General features: G+C 35.1%; 1 protein-coding gene across 9 annotated transcripts in view; it reads left to right on the top strand.

Annotated features, from left to right (window-relative positions):
* The window catches only part of FRS2 (fibroblast growth factor receptor substrate 2), an 88,213-nt gene extending 68,154 nt beyond the window's left edge, over positions 1-20,059 (top strand). For 4 of the 9 annotated variants that reach the window (XM_016152291.2, XM_036237612.1, XM_036237611.1 and 1 more), the window contains 7 exons: positions 1,516-1,619; positions 5,621-5,715; positions 10,046-10,138; positions 11,427-11,613; positions 12,359-12,517; positions 12,901-13,064; positions 14,300-20,059. In XM_016152291.2, the coding sequence (XP_016007777.1) occupies positions 10,073-10,138; positions 11,427-11,613; positions 12,359-12,517; positions 12,901-13,064; positions 14,300-15,250 (1,527 nt within the window). In that variant the 5' untranslated portion in view covers positions 1,516-1,619; positions 5,621-5,715; positions 10,046-10,072 and the 3' untranslated portion in view covers positions 15,251-20,059. The other 5 variants (XM_016152301.2, XM_016152297.2, XM_016152295.2 and 2 more) reach the window with 4 other exon arrangements.
* Positions 20,060-20,837: the final 778 nt, after the last annotated feature.

Genomic DNA, 20,837 nt, shown 5'->3' with positions numbered 1-20,837 from the left:
ATTGCAACATAAAGCACTAAATTAAGAGTTTCTTTGAGAGTTCCCATGCCTGCTGTTTTTCCCTGTGATGGAAAGTGCTGGGATTGTTGCCATTGGTACTGATTATATTATTGAATTAGCTGAGGCAGAGTGATTCATCTGCTGGGTTTGCATATCTGTAGGTGTCTTTTTATATCCTAGGGCAGACATTATGGGCACTCCAACTTAATTGTGTAAATTTTCATCACCAGTGTTTCTGGCTGTAAGTATGATCTAAGATTATAGATGATTCTAGGATTGAATTATGACCAATATTGTTAAAAGTAGAGCTGTGTATTATATCATCTTCCATAGCTTTCTCTTGTTTTATTTTTAGCAAGCCATTTTAGTAGTTTTCTCAGTATTCGCTAAATACACACAATTGTTGACTAATAGATTGTTATATGATAGATAAAGATATAGATTCTTTTATTTGTTTCTAAAAGCTAAGATGCATGATTGAAAGTGACTACCAAATTCATTATGAAATATGGGGTTAAAGCGGGTGACTTTTTCTAGGTCCAGAAGGGGTATCTGAGATTTAGGTCATCCATCCTGCAATGACACTCATTGCAGGTCCAGAGGCTGTTGAACTTTTATGTTTGTAAATTAATATTGTGACTTATAGGCTAGATTTTGGGTGTCATAGACAGTAAAATACCATTAATCATATTCTTAGAAATTAGAAGTTCTTCTTGTATGTACTCTAGATTTTTTTTGCCTCTGTAAGAAAGTATTTCAGTTAATCATTAGTGGTGTCTCCGATTATAAAGGAAAATGTGACTTGCTTTTCGTAGTGCAAACTGACCCTTTTTGAAATCACTTGAGCCTACCTTCCCACTTATCTTTTAATGTTTTCCCATTCATACCCTACATTCCAACTGTAAGGAACTACTTTCTGCTTCTGGAACAAGCCATGCTCTTTTAGACTTCTGTGCTTTTGCATGCACTCTTCTTGACCTGGATTGCCTTTGCCCTAGCAAACTCTCATCCATCTTTCAGGATTTGACTTCTCTAAGGAAGCTTCTCTTGTCACTTCTCCTTTTTCTTCTACACCATGTTAAATGTTCTGATGGTATTGGCACATGGGTTTGCAACTCTGCCGTGTATTCATGCTCTTTTCTGTCTATCTCACTGAGCAATAAGCTTGGACTAAGGGAATGAGCTTGTTATCTTTATTTCTAGCATTTAACTCAGTTCCTGGCAAAGAGAGCTGGTGCTCAGAAAATACTTGTCAGGTGCTTCAGTGTGTAAATGGAGAAATGAATGAATTTATTTTTTATTCTCTCCTTAATATTGATAGCTTTTACAAATCATTTTTATCTTCTAAGTAAACTTTTGTTAGTTTAATTCAAACAACTATGTCTGAAATACAGAAATGTTACTTTATTAAAATTTTAGATTTATCTATAGGAAAATGAATTGATGGCAGTTTAAATAAAAATAAGCATGTGCTTAATCTTTTGCGATCATCCTGGTTTTACTTTTCTCTTACAGAGAAAACAGAAATGAGAGGAATCTGGTTTAAATTGCAGTACAAGGAATTTAGATTAGACATAAAGAGTTTCCAGAAAATAAAGTACCAGATTTTGAAGTGATTTGTAAGTAATATAATTGATTTTTTTGAGAGTTAAATAAAGGGGGGCTGTGTGGATAGAGGGTTATAGATTGCAAAGTGGTTCACAAACATTGCCCTTAGTAGAGTAAAAAACCTAAAAGAAGAAACAACCATATTCATGGATAAATACATAAAAATATTTGGGTCCTTTTTTGGTTTTGTGTATACAGTCGTACTGTAAGTTTTCAGCTAACAAGAAAACTATGTTGCAGGTGTCCTTTTCATAGGACGGCTTCAGTCTAGACTAGCAGAATATACTGAGAAATTGCCCTCCTTCACTTTTTTAAAATTCTTGTTCCTTGGAATAATATAATATAATATAAATAATGAAAAATCCTTAGCAGTGTTAAAAATAAACAGAAAACTCTCCTGAAACTAATATAATATTGTATGTTTTGTATATTTTACTAAAAATCTCTTAAAAAAAGAAAAAAGAAAGAAAACTAATGCATACCAATAAAAAAAAAAATACTACCCAGTAGTTTAAAAACAACAGAGCCAGACCATTGACTCAAAGAACAAGGTTTCTGAATGCCATTCTCTTCATTGTTTTAATGTAATAAAATATGGCAGTTAGCTGTGGCCAGAATTTAAGGTTATATTGCTATGCTTCTAACTATAGATATTCTGTCCTGGCTATATTTGAACAGAGCTACTGTAGTATAGGCCAAATTCACCCTCAGTGCTAGTCAACTAAAAGAGCAAATATACCTTCCTGAGCACCAAATTTATAATCACACTCATGAATAGAGTTCAGTGTTCTTTCTGCTTGTCAGTCTGCAAGGATCATATTGGAATAATTTAGGACAGCTTTACTAAATTTATTAATGTAACTCTTGTTATGAGGATGGTGCTTAAGTTCTAGGATTCTGTACTTATAATGCAAAAGACTTCTTTGTGATACAAGAGACAGGATTTTACTGGTAGTGTGATACAATAATGCTTTGTCTTTTTAAACACTGTATATTTTTCTAAATGTCTTTATAGCCAGAATTTATTTTGTTTTCACAATACCTCTGTGAAATAGGTGTCCTAATCGTATAAATGAGGAAATTGAGACACGGAAAGTTTAACCAACTGCCAAAGGCATGCAACATTGTTATAAATAAATCATCATCATTATTTCAATAGCCAACATTTACTAAGTGCTTTCTATATACTAAGGACTGTTTTAAGCTTTTTACATGTATCATTATTAAGAGCTTGGGCTTTGGAATCAGATCTTGATTTAATTTTTTTCTCTTCCTCTTATCAGCTGTTGACTTCGGGCAAGCTGCCTAACCTCTTCAAGCCTTGGTTTCCTCGTTTGGCACATGGAAATGATAGTACCTACCTCATAGAGTAGTTCTATGAATTGAGAGATTCCAAATGAATCTGTGTCTATCATACAGTGAGGGCTTTAAAATCAGTTTGCTATTGAAAAATAGGGTATAAATAGATTGTATTTTGTATAATTTTTAGCTTCTTGATAATTTTCCTGGTAAAATCACTGTATTCTTCTTGAGTATAAAATCACAGTTATCACAGTTATATGATTCTACTGTAAATACCTGTTTTATAGTAAAACATCCATGTTACAACAAGATTATAGATTTATATAGTGGCTATAACTACCTCTTCCCTTTATCTTCCAGTCACCTTTTGGTTCTAAGCCTTTGATTAGTAGAAAGAAACTGAAGAGAATTAAGAAGTCATGGAGAGTATCTATTGCATCTGTGTTCCGAAATCAATATCAGGACACCTGCAGAGCTTTGAGTTGTATACATTCCAAGAGCACTATGGTATATCAGTTATTTGGAACCCAGAATGTACTTTCTTGGAGGAAGATGCCTTTTAAATGAGGCATATAAAGTCTTTGAGATCCTGATACAACTGACATGCTGAATATTTGCACTGAAAAACAATAAAAACAACTAAAAAACTTTACAGTACTTTGGCAGTGCTAATAAAGTAATTAAAAACAATAAAACTGAATATATATTGATCCTCAGAAAGGTCTGGAGAGGATTCTGGGAAGATGGAGTAGGAGGCATCAGGATTCTGTCTCCCCATCTAGACAACAGTTGCACTGACAGAATCTGGTGTGATTATTCTGGAGCTCTGGAGTTACTAAAGACTTGTAACTGCCAGGAGAAGGCTTGGATGTAAATTGTGATTAATCTCAGTCAGTTTCAATTCTTAGCAAAGTAGCAGCTACCCATTCTCTACTCCCAGCCCTGTGCAGCTTACGCATAGCTTATGGGAGCTAGGGTAGGCAAAAAGACCTTCTTGCCCAAATATCTGGGATGTGTGCTTGGATCACTGATTGCTGCTTTTAATAACCAAGGTGTAGACAAAAGGCAGGCAGCCATTGTCGTTGCACCTCCTCATTGTTGCAAGCTCCTCTAGCAGAAGTGACTTCCAGGGTATTTTACCACCCTCTTTTACCCCATTTATTGCACATTATTGAATATATTTAAAGCTACTTAAATTATATCTAAAAGAGGGTAAGAGGGCTACCACCCTCTTTTGCCTCATTCATTATACATTATTGAATATATTTAATGCTACTTAAATTATATCTAAAAGAGGGTAAGATGGCCAATTTTATGTTCAATAAAAATGGAAAGAAAAAGGTCTGAAGATAGAACAGAATAAAAAGTTTTCAGAGATTCTAATGGAGGCTTAATATTTTCAAGAGCTTTATGGGTTGGTACACTGATTCTTTGATATGTTTCATTTCCAAAATTAAGATTTTTTCTTGATACAAGGTTATATACATTACTCTCATTCTCATATTTGCTGTGATTAAACTAATTTCAGGATGGGAGTTGTGGCATGCTTGTAAGTGGGATGAATAAAGAGGAAGAGAGATTTTCCTGAGATAATTGACTGAAATCTCTTAAAAGAGAGATGGATAAATAGAATATGTATTCATATAAGAGAAATGGATTATGGTGCAATTAGATGGACAGTTGTACAAACTAGAGACAAAGCGTGATGTGTGTTAAGCTTCTGGAGAAAAGAAGAGTGTGCTGAGGAAGAGGCACTTGGGTTGCTGCCCAGCCTAACATGGGGTGTCACGACAGCTTATGAAGGGCATAAGCAGGCATGTGGCTAAACCACTGATTTTATATGTAGATTGGAAACCTCAGAATTGAAAGTTTTGAGGGTGGGTTTGTGGTTTTGGAAATGTTCGTTTTGGATATCAATCATATCCGTTAACTCTAATAATACAGATTAAAATGAGACAGTTCACAAAACCCTTAACAATGCCTGATATGGTATAGCTGTTTAGTAAATGTCAGTGCCTTTGTTTGAGTTTGATTTTTTCTGTGCTATAAAAAGTGAATAAATTGACCAGGAAATTTTCAAAACTGTATTGAAATCTCTTGAAACTCTAGATTGTAATCGATTGCTATAATTTATATGACTCTGGTATGCTTGTTCATTGGGATCGTTTTCTGATGACTGACTCCTCTGATTTGGTTCTTACAGGGTTTTATAGAATAGGAAGATACAGGGGGAGGGGCGATTCTAAAAAGAGTGAGCTCTTTGGGAAGAGTGATCGTGAGATTTAAAAGTGACTGGAGGTGGAGAATTAGCCAGCCACTAGCTTAAAAAGGATTTTGGAGCTGCAAAGTAACCTTGGAGGTGATTTGGTCTAACCTCTCATTTTATGGTTGAGGAGATAAATATAGAGAAGTGGGTTGTCCAGTGTCATAGCTATAGTGGAGAAGCCAGAATTAGTGACTTCTAAAGGTCTTAATATCCAGACATCATAGAACTCAGAGTATTGCATTTTTACTTTTTCTTTTGGAAAGGCAATCTTAAATGATAATATTGATACATCGTATTAATTTTAAAAATATATCATAAAATATTTAATCAAATGTTTAGATGTTCGAATTTAAATAGGTAATTGAACAGTGCTGCCAAAAGTCTCATAAGAGAAATTATTATTTTTTAAAAGGTAAATTCTCAACTTTTTTCTGCTATTTCTAGGTTATGTCATCAAACAAAAGAAACATGGTATTTTGAAGTATGATTAAACTCCTGATGCTGCAGCAGAGGCTAAGAATATTAATGGCCAGATCTAGGTAAGTTGAAGTTCACCTTTAAAAAAAATTACTAAGTCCCCAAATGATACTTTTAAACAAGAGATTTTAATGTTTTCTTGAATGAAGTCATCTTGCCTCCTGATTTGCTGTCACCTTCCAGCCCCAGAGAATAAGGGACAGATGGCTTTAATGAAACTAAGATAATTTTGACTAGTATAAAATATTTAGCCAACTTGTTGCGATGTTGATTCTCCCAAACAGTAGCTACTTTTTGTTCTTGAATGTACCCTAGTTACTTTCCTAAGTTGCTCTCTTCAGGGAGCATAGTAAGTCTATCTGTGTTTTTGCTGAGTTATGAAGTTGGCACTGTAAGCTCATGAGATCATATGGTTTCTCTTCAAGTGTTTACAGTATTAGTGCATATTACTAGGTCTTACATAACTCAGATGTGGTCTCCAGATATTAGTCCGGTGGTCATAAATGCAGAATATCTAATATCTTGCCTTTCCCCTTGCCTAGGAATTTGTGGTTCAGGAAGACGAGTCAGAGATGTGGATGAAAACTCCACATTAAAAAAATGTCGTCTTCTATGTTGGAAATTAACCACAATTGCCTGTTGTTCCAAGTGTTTCAGTCTCTCACTCATACTAAGCCTATTTTTCAACCTTAGTGAGGCCTCCTGTTCCTTTTTGCCTCCATTTTCTCCCATTTTGCCAGCCCTCTTTTTTTCTGACCAGACCTGATGATCCATCATGTCAACTCCTGCCCCTCTGCCCCTGTATTGCCAATATCCTTTAATCTTGTCCTCTTACTCTCTGACCCTGAGTCATTTGAACTGTCCACCCTCTGGACTGCTGAGCACAGCTAGAAAAAATGGCATAACCTTATTTTCCAGCCTCTGTTGCACTCTCAGCACAGCCTATGTAGTAATCCTGCTGCCTTTCTTGGGTAGCTGCTCAGTGAATAACCCTTTCATTCTCCTCATTTTGCACACTTATCTTCTATTTTACAAAGGAAATTAGAACAATAGATGTTAATTCACTTCATCTTCTCTTCCGTATTCTTATTTTCTTCCCTCTTTCCTCTGAGGATGAGGCATCTCCTTCTCTGGTCAAACTCTCAGTCTGGACCCTGGAATTCATCCTTAGTCTTCCTCTCTGTCTTGATCCATCATGTAACTCTTCTCTTTCCTGTATTTTTAAATCTTTCCTGACCTACTGATTACAGACCTGCATAAATCTATGTCATCTTAAAACAATGAACAGCTCAAGCATCATATTTTCTTTTGAAACCATGTCTGTCCTTACCCGAGCGTTGTACTTTCACTTCCTCAGCCTGTTCTTGAAAGTGTACTTTCTATTTTCTGCAGGGCTACTTACTTATCTTCTGCTTGCTCACTACAGTTTGGCTTCTGCTTCTACCACTCTGACTTTAATACCACATGCTACATTCCAATATTTTTACTTTCTTCAAACCCATACTCATGTACTGAACTCTCTTTTGCATATTTCCATTTTATTGTTCTTTGAAATCTGAAATAACATGTCTAAAAGTGAATAAATTACCATCATTTCCATTTGATGACTACCAGTTTTTCCAATCTTAGGTAATGGAGCCAGTATCCTTCATGTGCCACACTGGAAACTGCCTCTGCCTTTCCTTATACCTGGCCAGGCACTCAGTGCTGCTGACTTGTCTTTGTAAATATTTTTTAAATTTATTTTTTTCATCTTTATTCCTACTGGTTTTAGTTTTTTTGCATATTTCTTTCAATAATCTCTAATTGGTTTCTCTCCTCTGAGCTAAACTCCCACTTAAGTTTGTGCTGCAGATGAATATATTTAAAATGAAGTCCTGACCACCTCACTTTCTTGCTTAAAATTTTTCAGTGGCTTTCCATCATGTGTAGGATAAAATCCTTGGTATAACATACAAGGCTTTTGTGTCACAAGTTAGGCTTTTCATTAATTATTGTTGTACTGAACTAAAACATTCCCTGTGGATAGAGTCCCCAAGTAGGTTGCCCCACCATGGGAGGTGCTGCCTTAGCAGGTTGCCTTTGAGGTGGCAAGTGGAAGAATAATTTTTCTACTTATTTTGAGAAGTAGTTTTAAAATATTCCTTTGAGGCACCATCTTTTGAGGCCAAAGCCACACTGTAGTACTCTTTTAGCTCTTTATATTCATGAGGAGGTCAGCAGTGAGGATGGACATGTAATTTCAAGAAGACTTTTAAAATTTGTTTCTATCAATTATCCTTCTTTAATATAAAGTTTTAAAAATATTCTTTTTCCTTCTCATCCTATAATTTATTAAAATTTTATTTTAAAAATTAAATATTATTGAGCATGTTCTATGTCAAGCAGTATGCTTAGTGCCCTAGAAAATTAAGAAAACAAGGTTCCTATCTTCAGGAAGATCATAACGAAGTGGGTGGTGAGGCAGATGAATATTACAGAACGTGATAAATGCCATGATAGAGTCATGTCCACTTGACTGTTGGGGACACTGGAGGCAGGCTAGCTTTAAGTTGGTTGGAGTTGTTGTCCAGGAGACTGTATGGCTTGGCCTTGCTTGTGTTACAGCCTGCCCTGTATTCTACTTGTACTGGGTGCCTCACTTTCTCCTGAATGCAGTGCAACTTTTCATGGCCTTTTCTTTGCACATACTCCTTAATCTGTCTCGAGTATTTATTTCTGTTTTTTGCCTAGCACATTGTTTCTGCTCACCTTTTTAAGTACCAGCTCAAGTAGTGCTTCCTTGCCTTGCCTAACACAAAGTTAGTTGCTCTCTTCCCTGTGCTCACAGAACCGTTCTCATTCTAATACAAGGTTTATGATAATGTGTTATCTATTTACATCTCTGTCTCTCCCATTAGACTTGTGGCTCTTCAAAGATATGTACTGTGACTTAATCATCTTTACACCATGATACTCAGTTGGTAGATAAGAGTAAAATATCCAAATGAGTCTTAATTAAGTTTTCTATTTTATCACTTTTTTTTTTGTTTATACACTAATATACTTTTTTATCTTCTTACTACTCATATCTGTCAGAACTCATACCTGTCAGACATCCTTTACCTGTGTTTAGTACAGTTTATTCAGCTCACAGGAGACTTAAAGCACCTATTATGTGCTAGGTGTTATGTGTTAAGTATGGGAAATAAATAAGGTTCATTTCTGATGAGGAGCTCTTGGTGGAGCAAAGAAGATAGATAAGCTGTCTATCATAATTTCTTCTAAGTAAACCGTGTGAAAGATGCTATGATACGGGGAAGCCCAGGAGGGTGCTTTGAGGGGGATACATAAGAAGTATAACTTGCCCAGTTGGTTGGAGTCAGAGAAGGCTTCCAGAAGGCACAGGGCTCTGGGTTGAATCTTGAGAAAGTAAAGAAGCAGAACAGGAGCACCGTGGATGGGTGTGAGAGAATAAGATGCTCTGGGGAAACTGTGTAGTATGATTGGTTAGGGTTGAAGCAGAGAGAAGGAGGAGTTTAGTCTAGATCAGTAGGTAGGGACCAGATGGGAAGGACTTCATGTCATACTGACAAGTTTTGAATCTTTCCTAAAGGTAGTAAAGAGCCACTAAAGAATTTTACGTTTTAGTCAGATTTATGTTTTTAATGTTTAGTAGCTTCTTGTGCCGCTTTCTTCCCCTTTTTTCAAATATCATCACATTCTGATTCTTCGTTAGTGAGTGATATTTTGAACTCTTCTTTTGTTCATTTGGAGTGTTCTTGAACACTTAATGTCACCTATAACCTCTTCTCTGTAACCTTGTTGGAAAGAAGGATTAGGTAGACATGTTGTATCAGTTTTGCCAAAATTCACTCTAAGTTACTGCTTGAATTTTGAGTTATCTTTCTCTGTTAATGAAATATTCCAAATTTGTTTTTGTGTCTTATTTACCAATGAACTCTTGTCTGGTGTAGTACATAAAAAATACTACAGTGAGTAATAACAACAAAATACCTACCAGGCCAGAAGTCTAGCATCCCTTTGGAAGTTTATTAAAAGAGGGACATGAAATTTCTGATAAGCCATAAAGGGTTAATTCCATGAATGTCTTTATTTAAATAGTGTTATATATGAGACCTTAAATTGGTTTATTTTTTAAGATGATTTTAAAACAGGCAGACCTTTGCAAACTAAATGGAAATTTGTGAAATATACCTCACAAAATTATTCTTGAGCAAAATTCACCAGCTAGTTGTGTGAAATCTAGCCCCAGCCATATACTTTTTGGGCTTAATTTTCCTCATTAAAATAATTTCAGGGCTTGCGTTAGATAACTTCTAAAATCTTTTTCTATTTTATGATTTTTGTGTTCTACATCTAATAATTTTTTCCAAATTATCTTTCATGTAGCACTCACATGGTCTTCTGAAAGAAGCCATGGGTAGCTGTTGTAGCTGTCCAGATAAAGACACTGTCCCAGATAACCATCGGAACAAGTTTAAGGTCAGTAAAACTGGTTGAGTTGTATTTCTCACTGCCTATTTGGATATTCTTTTACTTCACTTAATATATCTTGCTTTCTTACTTTTATCTCCAACCTTTTTGTTTCTCTTTTTGTTCACTCTGCCTTTTCTTGCTTTGACAAATGATGACAATATTTTCTTACAGCATGGAATCCTCTTTTACTTTCCCTTTGGTCCTCTATATTCAATTAGCCACACAGTTGGTATGACTTTCCTCAAAACGCCATTTTATAGGTTCTTCCTTAGCCCTGGTACCACCTCCAGTCATTCATTGCTTTATGCCTGGATAATTTCTTAACTGGACTATCTTGAGTCATCTTTGTGATTCTCCTGCAGTTGACATCAAATTAATCTTTCTCTTTCATCATTCTGAAACTTCTGTGGTGTTCTGTTACCTAGAGGCTAAACACTCCATTCCTTACTCATCCTCACAGCCATTTAGTGTCTCTTGTAGTCTGACCCCAGTCTGCTATATATCATAGCCTCTGGGTCACACAAACTGAGGTGTAGGTCACAACCTATTGCTTCATAATTTTATGACCTTGGACAGGTTACATTATCACTCTTTGTTTCATTTTTGTAGATCAAGAAAATAGTATTACCTGCAGCTTAGGAGTGTTATGAGGATTAAATGGGAAAAAATACATTTCAAGCTTTGCCTACTTTCAGGGGTATAGTAAGTTCTCCTCAAGTGTTATCTATTCATCATAGTCTCTGGCCATTTTCTGAAATTCAGTAGTGTAAGGCCTAACCCTTAACATGAACTCTGTGCCAGTCTTATCTTGGTCTCTCTGGAACATACCTTTTTTGTCTCTGCCGTAGCTCTGTATCTCAAGGATATTCCCTACAATTCCTAACCTACTAGCTCTCCCTCTTACTTTCATTTCCTATCGAACCACCCAAGACCCAGCTAAAGTCCCTTCTCTTCTTATGTGAAGGATTCTACAACAACCCAAGGCCACAGTTCTGCCTTTTGCAGCCTCTATTGTACTCATTTGTCAATTAATCATATACTATTTTGTGGTGTTGATTTTGTTTATATAACTTATCTCCCCAGTAGGAATGTGAGTTCCTTGCCTGTATGAACCAGATATTACACTGCTACATAGTCCATGCCCTACACACACAATGATTGATGAATGAACTAACATAGAAGCCAGTAACTGAATCAGTCAGCAACAGTGTATTTTCTTGACAAATTGGTGAAAAATGTGCATGACTGTCAAGTGAGAGCATTAGTTTAGGACTAATGAAACTTTCTTTTTTAGGTCATTAATGTGGATGATGATGGGAATGAGTTAGGTTCTGGCATAATGGAACTTACAGACACAGAACTGATTTTATATACTCGCAAACGTGACTCAGTAAAATGGCACTACCTCTGCCTGCGACGCTATGGCTATGATTCGAACCTCTTTTCTTTTGAAAGTGGTCGACGGTGTCAAACTGGACAAGGTAAGTAGAGTCTTTAATTTTTTTCCTCCAAACATTGTCACATTTGAAACACTGTTCTACATACAGCGTTTAATATTTTACTTTCTCCTAATAGAAAAAAAATAAAATGCATTATTAAGAAAAGAGATGCAGTAAACTGTGGTTTCATTTATCAAGCACATTCTCTATAGCTAGAATTTTGACTCATATTAACTTTTAAGATTTTCAGTAAATGATCAGTCCCAGTAAATTGACTATGTATTTTTACTGTTATAACTTGGTGGGGAAAGCACCTAAACTTTGTAGTCAAATGGTACATAGTTTGATTTTTTTGCTGCCTACTACTTGAAAGTCCTTAGGCAGGTTATTTCTGTCAAGCATCAACATTTTTTTCTATCAGAGGCGAATGGTGATTCCTGCCTTACAGAATTATAATTATTGAACAGTAACAGAGCCAGGCCCTGTCAGATGGTAAAGGGTCCCCTCTGTAATGGTGAGTCAAGCTCCCCCTACTGTTAGCACAGTGAAGTATGTGTGCAAATTTTATTTTTGTCTGCCTTATTTTGGGCCTTTTTCCTTAGACAAATGAAAATTATTCTGTGAACTTTTTTGGGAGGGTCATTAATTTATCAGACATTTATTCAAAAGGCCTTTCTTATTACTGTTACACAGCATGATTATTTTATAATTTTGTTCTTTTCAATAGGTACTCCTGTATCTTTTAAAGATGTGGTAACCACTGTTCCCTTCTGGTTTATATTTGTAGGAATCTTTGCCTTTAAGTGTGCCCGTGCAGAAGAATTATTTAACATGTTGCAAGAGATTATGCAAAATAATAGTATAAATGTGGTAGAAGAGCCAGTTGTTGAAAGGAGTAATCATCAGACAGAATTGGAAGTCCCCAGAACACCTCGAACACCTACAAGTAAGTACCTATTTTTCTTCTTGTATTTTGAATAGCAGACATTTATAAACTATAGACCATGGATATTTAATTTAAAAAATGTCTGAAATTGCTGTTGGCTAATGTAAGTGTAGTGGTTGGCAGTTTTTAAAAACTGTTAGCTATAATCATTTTTAAAATTTTAAATATAACATCAACTGTTACACATTAGCTAAGCTGTGAATGGAAAATTGACATGGAGCAGGGTGCTGTTTGTGCTCTGGTTTCTGCTGTGTCTTGCCGGAAACACCTTCCTTAATTCTCTCAATTCACATTGGGTTCTCATTCATTTTTATTCTCTCTCCCCTGCCCCTGTATCATGCTTTTTTTTTTTTTTTCTTCTTAAACCAATAAACAAAACTCAGCTCCAGGGTTTGCTGCTCAGAATTTACCTAATGGATATCCCCGATATCCCTCATTTGGAGATGCTTCATCCCATCCTTCAAGCAGACATCCTTCTGTGGGAAGTGCACGCCTGCCTTCAGTTGGTGAAGAATCTACACATCCTTTGCTTGTGGCTGAGGAACAAGTAAGCATGTGCTACTGTCTATCAGGATAATGGCTGTGTGGAGTTAAAGTGTGGAGTTGATGTTTTAGTTTGAATTTTAGATTTCACTGTATATATATATATATATATATGTGACTTGTGTAATGAAGAATCAAAGGAAATAGTATGTATTTGCAGACATATGCTGAAACATGTACAGGTGTTGAAGGAAGCATTATGGTAGTTTATGGGTTCACAGGAAAGGTACATCTACACATGAAGACAAATAACTAATGGCTAATTCCCATTATAATAACCTTCAGTTGATTAGGAATTTATGTTGCTGCTTATATTACAGTTTTTATAATTAGTGGACTACTAGCAGGAAAGTAGATTTCGTTGCCGATATTTTTATAGAGCTGTTTAATATTCCTGACTTTTCATTTGAGGAAGAAAGTTTTTGGTTAAACATTGGCTGTGTTTTAATTAGTTATGTTTATCTTTTGTAAACCATATGGTCATTTATCATTAGAAATTGTTGTCATTTTAAAATTCATTTCTTTGTTTTCTCTACCTTGTACATGAATTCTTATTTACTATAATTACATTTCCCTCAATTTTGCGTTTTATTTTTGAGTTCTTCAAATTTTATGTGTAGCCTTCAAAATGTTTTTTATATTGTCCTCCAAAATACCATTGAGTGAGCTTTTCATGATCATATTAGTGATTATTTCTTAGTAGGTGGTTTTTATTTTCTACCTATGCATTTTTTAGAACTTATTAAAGCTAGTAGGGTTTGTCTTATATCGTGAGGTCATCTGTAAATAGTGATAAACTTGTCTCTTCCTTTTTAATACTTGTTATTTCTTATTTCTGATTCATGTTTTAATGCATTCATGAGAATTTCTAGAAGCACATTAAAATGATAATCTCTGTTCCTGATATATATATATATATATATATATATAAATATATATATATTTATATATATATATTTATATATATATATATATTTTTTTTTTTTACAGAATGCTTCTCATGTTTCACTATAAGTATAATGTTGCCTGTTAGAGTAGTTTAATTCTTTTATCAAGTTAGGAAGATATATTTCTACATTCCTCTCCCCCCTTTTTAATAGTAAAAATAGGTGCAAAAGCTTCAAAGTAAGAGTATTTTTAGAGAGAAAATTAATAAAATTAACTGATATGGTGAGACTTTTTTTGTTTTATTTTTATTTTTTAAGCAAGTTACTGATTCACTGTCCTGTTTGTCTTTAGGTACACACTTATGTCAACACTACAGGTGTGCAAGAAGAACGGAAAAATTGCACAAATGTGCATGTCCCATTGGAGACAAGGATTTCTAATGCTGAAAGCAACACACCAAAAGAAGAACCAAGTAGTATTGAGGACAGGGACCCTCAGGTTTTTCTTGAACCCGAAGGAGTCAGATTTGTCTTAGGACCAACCCCTGTTCAAAAGCAATTAATGGAAAAAGAGAAACTAGAGAAACTTGGAAGAGATCAAGTCAGTGGAAGTGGTGCAAATAACACAGAATGGGACACTGGATATGACAGTGATGAACGAAGAGATGCACCCTCTGTTAACAAACTGGTGTATGAAAATATAAATGGGTTATCTATCCCTAGTGCCTCAGGGGTCAGGAGAGGTCGTCTGACATCCACAAGTACCTCAGATACCCAGAATATCAACAACTCAGCTCAGAGAAGAACTGCATTATTAAACTATGAAAATTTACCATCTTTGCCTCCTGTTTGGGAAGCCCGCAAGCTAAGTAGGGATGAAGATGACAATTTAGGACCAAAGACCCCATCTCTAAATGGCTACCATAATAATCTAGATCCAATGCATAACTATGTAAATACAGAGAATGTAACAGTGCCAGCAAGTGCTCACAAGATAGAATATTCAAGGCGTCGGGACTGTACTCCGACAGTCTTTAACTTTGATATTAGGCGCCCAAGTTTAGAACACAGGCAGCTCAATTATATACAGGTTGACTTGGAAGGTGGCAGTGACTCTGACAACCCTCAGACTCCGAAAACGCCTACCACTCCCCTTCCACAGACCCCTACCAGGCGCACAGAGCTGTATGCTGTGATAGACATCGAGAGAACTGCTGCTATGTCAAATTTGCAGAAAGCACTGCCACGAGATGATGGTACATCTAGGAAAACTAGACATAATAGTACTGATCTGCCCATGTGAGCCTGGAAAGCATTACATTGTTTGCACCTTTGTGAAGTTTTAAAAGAAGATGCAAGTGCTTCATTTTCATTTCTAAACACTAACTCCTTTTATAGACTGATAAAATTTTTTTTTTAATATTTCATGTGCTTCTTTAAAGGGAATTAATGTAGAGCAGATACTCATTAAAGAACACTAATTTCATTATATACTACTCATTACTGTACAGCAGCATTCCCATTTTCACAGTGCCTATTTAAAATGAGAGTTGAAGTGAGTGACATGCTGGTTGATTTTTATCAATATTCTGGACTTAAGCATATCATTCATGTCTAAGTCATGGTTGGCATTTAAAACATTTTATAAAGCCTCTTGGTAGTGTGCATTACTAACAGATAACTCTAGGCTTTGAAAGTAATATTTGTAGATTCACTATTCATGGTATGTGGCATCCAGCATGTAACATGAGGAATTCTTTATTTCATTAATTGTAGGCTTTTTGACTTGAGCCAAAACATATGTAAAGGAAATAGAATTACCGCACCTTCTTATATACCAGTCAATCCCTTTGCCTTCAGCGTTACTAGCAAAAGTCCTGTGTCCTTGAACATGGTTTGCTGTTGGTGTGTAGAAAGGGAGGAAAGAGACACGATTTTCTGGTAATTCATCTCATGAAGTCATTTGAAGGGCGTGCCCAGATATCTTAATCAAAAGTACAATAGGCTCAAGAATCAGTCTCAGGTCACTTTATCCAAAAACATTTAAAAATCTGAACCATGATCTCTTGAAAATGTCTCTCCTATGGATTATTAACAAAAACATTGTTTTCTGGAGGCATTTGTGCCATTAGTTTGCCATTTACCTTCAGTTTTTTCCTTTGGTGTTTGGGATGTCTTATTTTGTTGCTTAATGTCTTTTTCAGTTTAAAATGTTTGAGTTTGTATATAGTTTTGAAATTGGATTATGTGTTCATTGTTGTTTAGTTTGCATTATTGTCAAATCGTGGTTTTGAAGGTTCATTTGGAACTTACTGTTATTCTATAACAGGGTTGCCCTTGTCCAGTATTTATTTATATGGTGTTTACTTTTCAAGTCGATAACAGCATTCTCAGTTTTAAATTTTACTTGTGTCCATAGGTGATCTCTTTAGCCGCTGAGAAAAAAAAAAAAAAAACAAAAAAAAAACGGAAGCTACTTTTAACATGCAAAGTTCCCTAAAGGTACTGTGTTTTCTCTGTGGGCACTCCCCTCAGCACTTTAGAAGTGATTCCCTCAGTCACACGGCTGCAGTTGTACTTTGCCCACTGTAGTGCTCCTCAGCTCTGCTGTCCTTTTACTCGTAGCTGGATCTTTGATTATGCTTTGACTTCAGTAGAATGCTAAGATTGTTGCCAGCATAGCAGGTACAGTGGAAGTCTTATAGCAATGAGATTGTGTCATAATTTAGCATTTAAAATGAATTGAAGCTTATAGAAACTGACGAGAGGTCATATGTCTAACTCTTGGAAAATCAAGAATGTTCTAGTTTCCCAAACACTCTATAGAGAAGACAAGAGAGGTAGTTTTGGAAAGAAGGTTAGGTAACCTTGCAAAATATTTTACCATTTTCTCTAAATGTGAGGAAGTTTGAGAATATGATCTGGATCTACCAGATGTAACTAAGGTTAATTTAGCATGAAAAAGTTTCAGTCATATAGCATCCAACCTGTTCAATAAATAACTAATTACAGGACAGTGAATGGATTAGGAAAACAATAGAGTGGGACCATTATAAAGAAAATAAATTATTAAAGGTGTCTTTATCCTTTTCAGTGCCATTGGTTTATATGCATAGCAGAATTTCTTTTTTTTCCTGTGAACTTGGTGCTTACTAAAGTGTTCACTGTTCTCTAAAAAGACAGCAGTGGTACAGGCATGCAGTTTCCATTTTTAACATATTGTTGCATTTATGTTTTCTTCTGAGTAGATTGCTAATTGTGCCAAATTTATGTGACGATTTTTATAATGTGGAATTGTGATGGAATTAGCACACATGGTTTTCTCTGAAATAAGCAGTCAAGACAGAATATTAACCTCCAAATGGAAGGGCTGACCTATTTATTCATTTTGGAGGTTGGATACTTTATTTTCTTTCTTTATCTTACCCTTTTCATTTTTCCTTCCAGATTCTAATTAGCTTTTATAGTAAGTAACTCCAGTATAATCATTGCAGTTTATGCTTTAAATATTGTGTGCTTTAAAAATGAAAATGGGACCAATTTGTCTGCTAAGAATTTGATTTTAGGTACTATGAGTATTAGGAAGATGTATACATACAACTGGTGTTAATTTCTAGATGTCTCTAGAAATCACCTGTGTTCCTATTTAATAAAAAGTAATGTGGTAGAACACTACTTGTCCTTTGCAGTAGTCTAGTAATGGGCATTAAGCTCTATTCCTGGAAGAACATACCTATTACTAGGTGCATTTTAGAAAGAGAGATTTTATTGGGATATAATTATGGCCATATGTTTCAGATTTTCTGAGACAGACTTAATTTTAGACATTCTGTTCTGTTGATAGACCATGTGATCCCACTTTTTGGTTTTGGAAATATAATCATTGTTCATGTTTTTTCACAAGTAGTATCCTCTTTTTTCCATATAGAACATAACAGCTTTTATCCCAGACCAGGGTCGGAAACTGATATGGATATTACCTGTGTTTTTTCTTACTGTGTTTTTTTTTCCCAGTTTCATCTTCCTTTAAAAATGAAAATATGGTGCCTTCTCTCCCTCCAGGAAGATTGGCAAATAGTTCCTTTTATTTACTGCTGCTGTGGAGTGATGAGATATGCACTTTACTCTTGAAGACTCAGCAAAAAGCTTTTCACTTCCCAGTATATCCAGAATAGATCACATTTGGGACTTATGAAAATTTGCCAAGCAATCTTTGTTTTTATAGATATTGATATTTACCCCACAGTTCAATGTTACAAGTCAAGCTAGTGTTTATTACTCCCCCTCTCCCCCACAAAAAAATCTGTGGCACAACATAAAAAAAAGTACCTCAATAATGTTCTATTAAAAATGGGACAGGGGCCTTATGTTTTCATAATTTCCCAATAATGTGCCACCATATTTTTGCCTCAAGGTAAAGGTTTTAACAAGCTGAAAAGTACTTCCCACTTCCCCCTGTGCTGTTCCTAATCCATAATGCCCAAGTGTTTTGTGCAATGTGTACTATGTATGTATGTGTAAATATATATGTATATATGTATGTATATACATATATATATATCCTTAAAATAGATATACCATCAGAGACAACATTCAGAGGTAACTGATATATTGGCATCTCATTCATATTTCTGACATGTGAGGTATATGGTACTAATTACCATTTCCCTGCTGTTTGCCAAATTTGAATAAAGGCATTGGTACGAAATTACGGAATGTACAGAAAATGTTTTTGGCTTGAAAAATTAACAACTGTTTTATGACATACCACGATATACTCTGCCCAAACCAGCACTGTATCTTTCTTCTTCTTTATATTCCCATTCCCCATTCCTACTTCCTCATTTTTTGGGAGTGTAACACAATTCTTTTGTAGCATCATTACAGTTGCAGTTCTATGACAATTAGACAATAATAGCATGGACACGAACTGGTATTAATAGTACAGTAGTCACCGGTGTGCCACATTTGCATTAGTAAATGCAAAATATACATTTTATAAAGGACAGATTTTGTGTTATGTTTTTATTTTCATTACATTGTATAATATTGTAAGATTATTGTATGTCCTAATTTGCATTATAAATGTTTTTTTTCCTACATAAAGGCATAAATATAGCAACTTTGTATAAAGGTAGCTTATTAGATTTTTAATTTTTTTCTTTTATAAAAAATTGTCTAACAGTGGGACTACCATTGCCAAATTGTATATGAATTATGAATTTTTCCCCCTCTGGTTAATTTCTTTTATAAACATTCCATATTTCTCTAATAAAAGACATAAGCGATACTGTATTATGCATAAATTGTATTTTAATGCTGTTTCACATCAGCATTTTAAATTTGGTTTGCATTTTTAACATTGGCAAAATTTACCACTGTTGATTAAAACCTTGTTGTATATGTTAACATCCTTTGCCCTCTGTCCCTCCCCACCATTTGTTCTCTATTTCTCCCTATCAGTGCCAACTTCATACATTTTGTAGCATGGCAATAAAATATAACTTTTACACTGAGGCCAAGTGTGGCTTTTTGGAGGATGTGGAGATGGGAGGATTGCCCTCTAGTTGTTCTTTGCATATGACTTTTTGCCATATGAACCATGTTTCCAGGCATGAGAAGTTATCTCATAATGATATAAACATGCTTGTAAGGACAAGTGTGAATGTGTTTTAAGCTTAATTTTTGTCATAACAAATAAGGACTAATTTTTTATCTTTGGAAAAGTCAGAGTCTTTGAAGTACAATCAAACCTTTGTTAACTGGAGTACTTAAAGAATAAGCTAATTGAATTTAGTTCGACAAGGGCTAAGCAACACATTTTAAAAATCGTATTTATTTTAGACTATTAGTATACTGTTCTAGAAATTACATGTAAAATACGGTGATTTAGGATCTTGCGATGCCTAACTATTGTCATTCTGGCATAAATTTCCATGATGAGGTACTCAAGTTGATACTGGAAGCTGAGCTGACTATATACACTGACCCTAAGCAGTCATGAAAAACTACTTTGTTAAATAAAATCTGACCGGAGTTCTTATGGTTACTTTCCCTTATTTCTGAAAGTAGATTGCAATAAAACTCCAATAAAAGTTTGGTTGGATACCTACTTAAAGTTTTACTGTATTTATATTTCACATATTTGAAACTATGGTAACTTTCATTTCTTAGTCTCATGTCACTTCTTCCATTTCAAAGGGAACATATAATGGGTTAAGGATTATATCTCATCAAAGTGAAATGAAAAAGTATTTGACAGACTCAGTTTTATCTGCATGGTCATTCAAACTAATAGTGCTGGGTCCTCAAACCTGTTTTTTTAGTCACTGAGCAATACTACAAAGTTTATTTTGACACAACTAAATATGGAGATCATTTAAACAATGAAGGGGAAAGAAGTCCACAAATGATTGGGTGTTTACTATGTGCCAGACACCATACGACACAATTGATTAAAGACCAAATCTTGGAAAATTTGGGAATTTGTTCCAGAATTTAAAAATTTCTTTGGATTGTTTATTTTTTCTTGGAATTCCTTTAAAGACAGTACCTGTTCACATGTTCTTATTTAATTAACACGAACTAGACTAGGCTCTACGCTTGTAATGAAGATAGCAGTCCTTGCCCTCAAAAAAATTGTAGTTCGGAATAGCCCTTCTAATGGAAGCAACGCCCTTTCTCTCCCCATCCCCAGAAGACTAATCCCTAAAACATAAATTGTATATGAAGAATTCTGATATCTTTAGAATGGAAATAGCTATATACCTTCAGAGAGCTGACAAAATTGTCACTCCAGTTCATAGTACAAGTGGTGTGATTAAGGCACACACAAAGGAAGGGCACTTAATAGCCTGTGAATGGAGGTTTTGGAGAAAAGCCTGAAGGAG

The sequence above is a fragment of the Rousettus aegyptiacus genome, unplaced genomic scaffold (genome assembly GCF_014176215.1).
Source record: "Rousettus aegyptiacus isolate mRouAeg1 unplaced genomic scaffold, mRouAeg1.p scaffold_m13_p_2, whole genome shotgun sequence".
NCBI classification, from domain to species: domain Eukaryota; kingdom Metazoa; phylum Chordata; class Mammalia; order Chiroptera; family Pteropodidae; genus Rousettus; species Rousettus aegyptiacus.
Note: the sequence above shows the minus strand (reverse complement) of the source record. Positions and strands in the feature narration are given on the sequence as shown.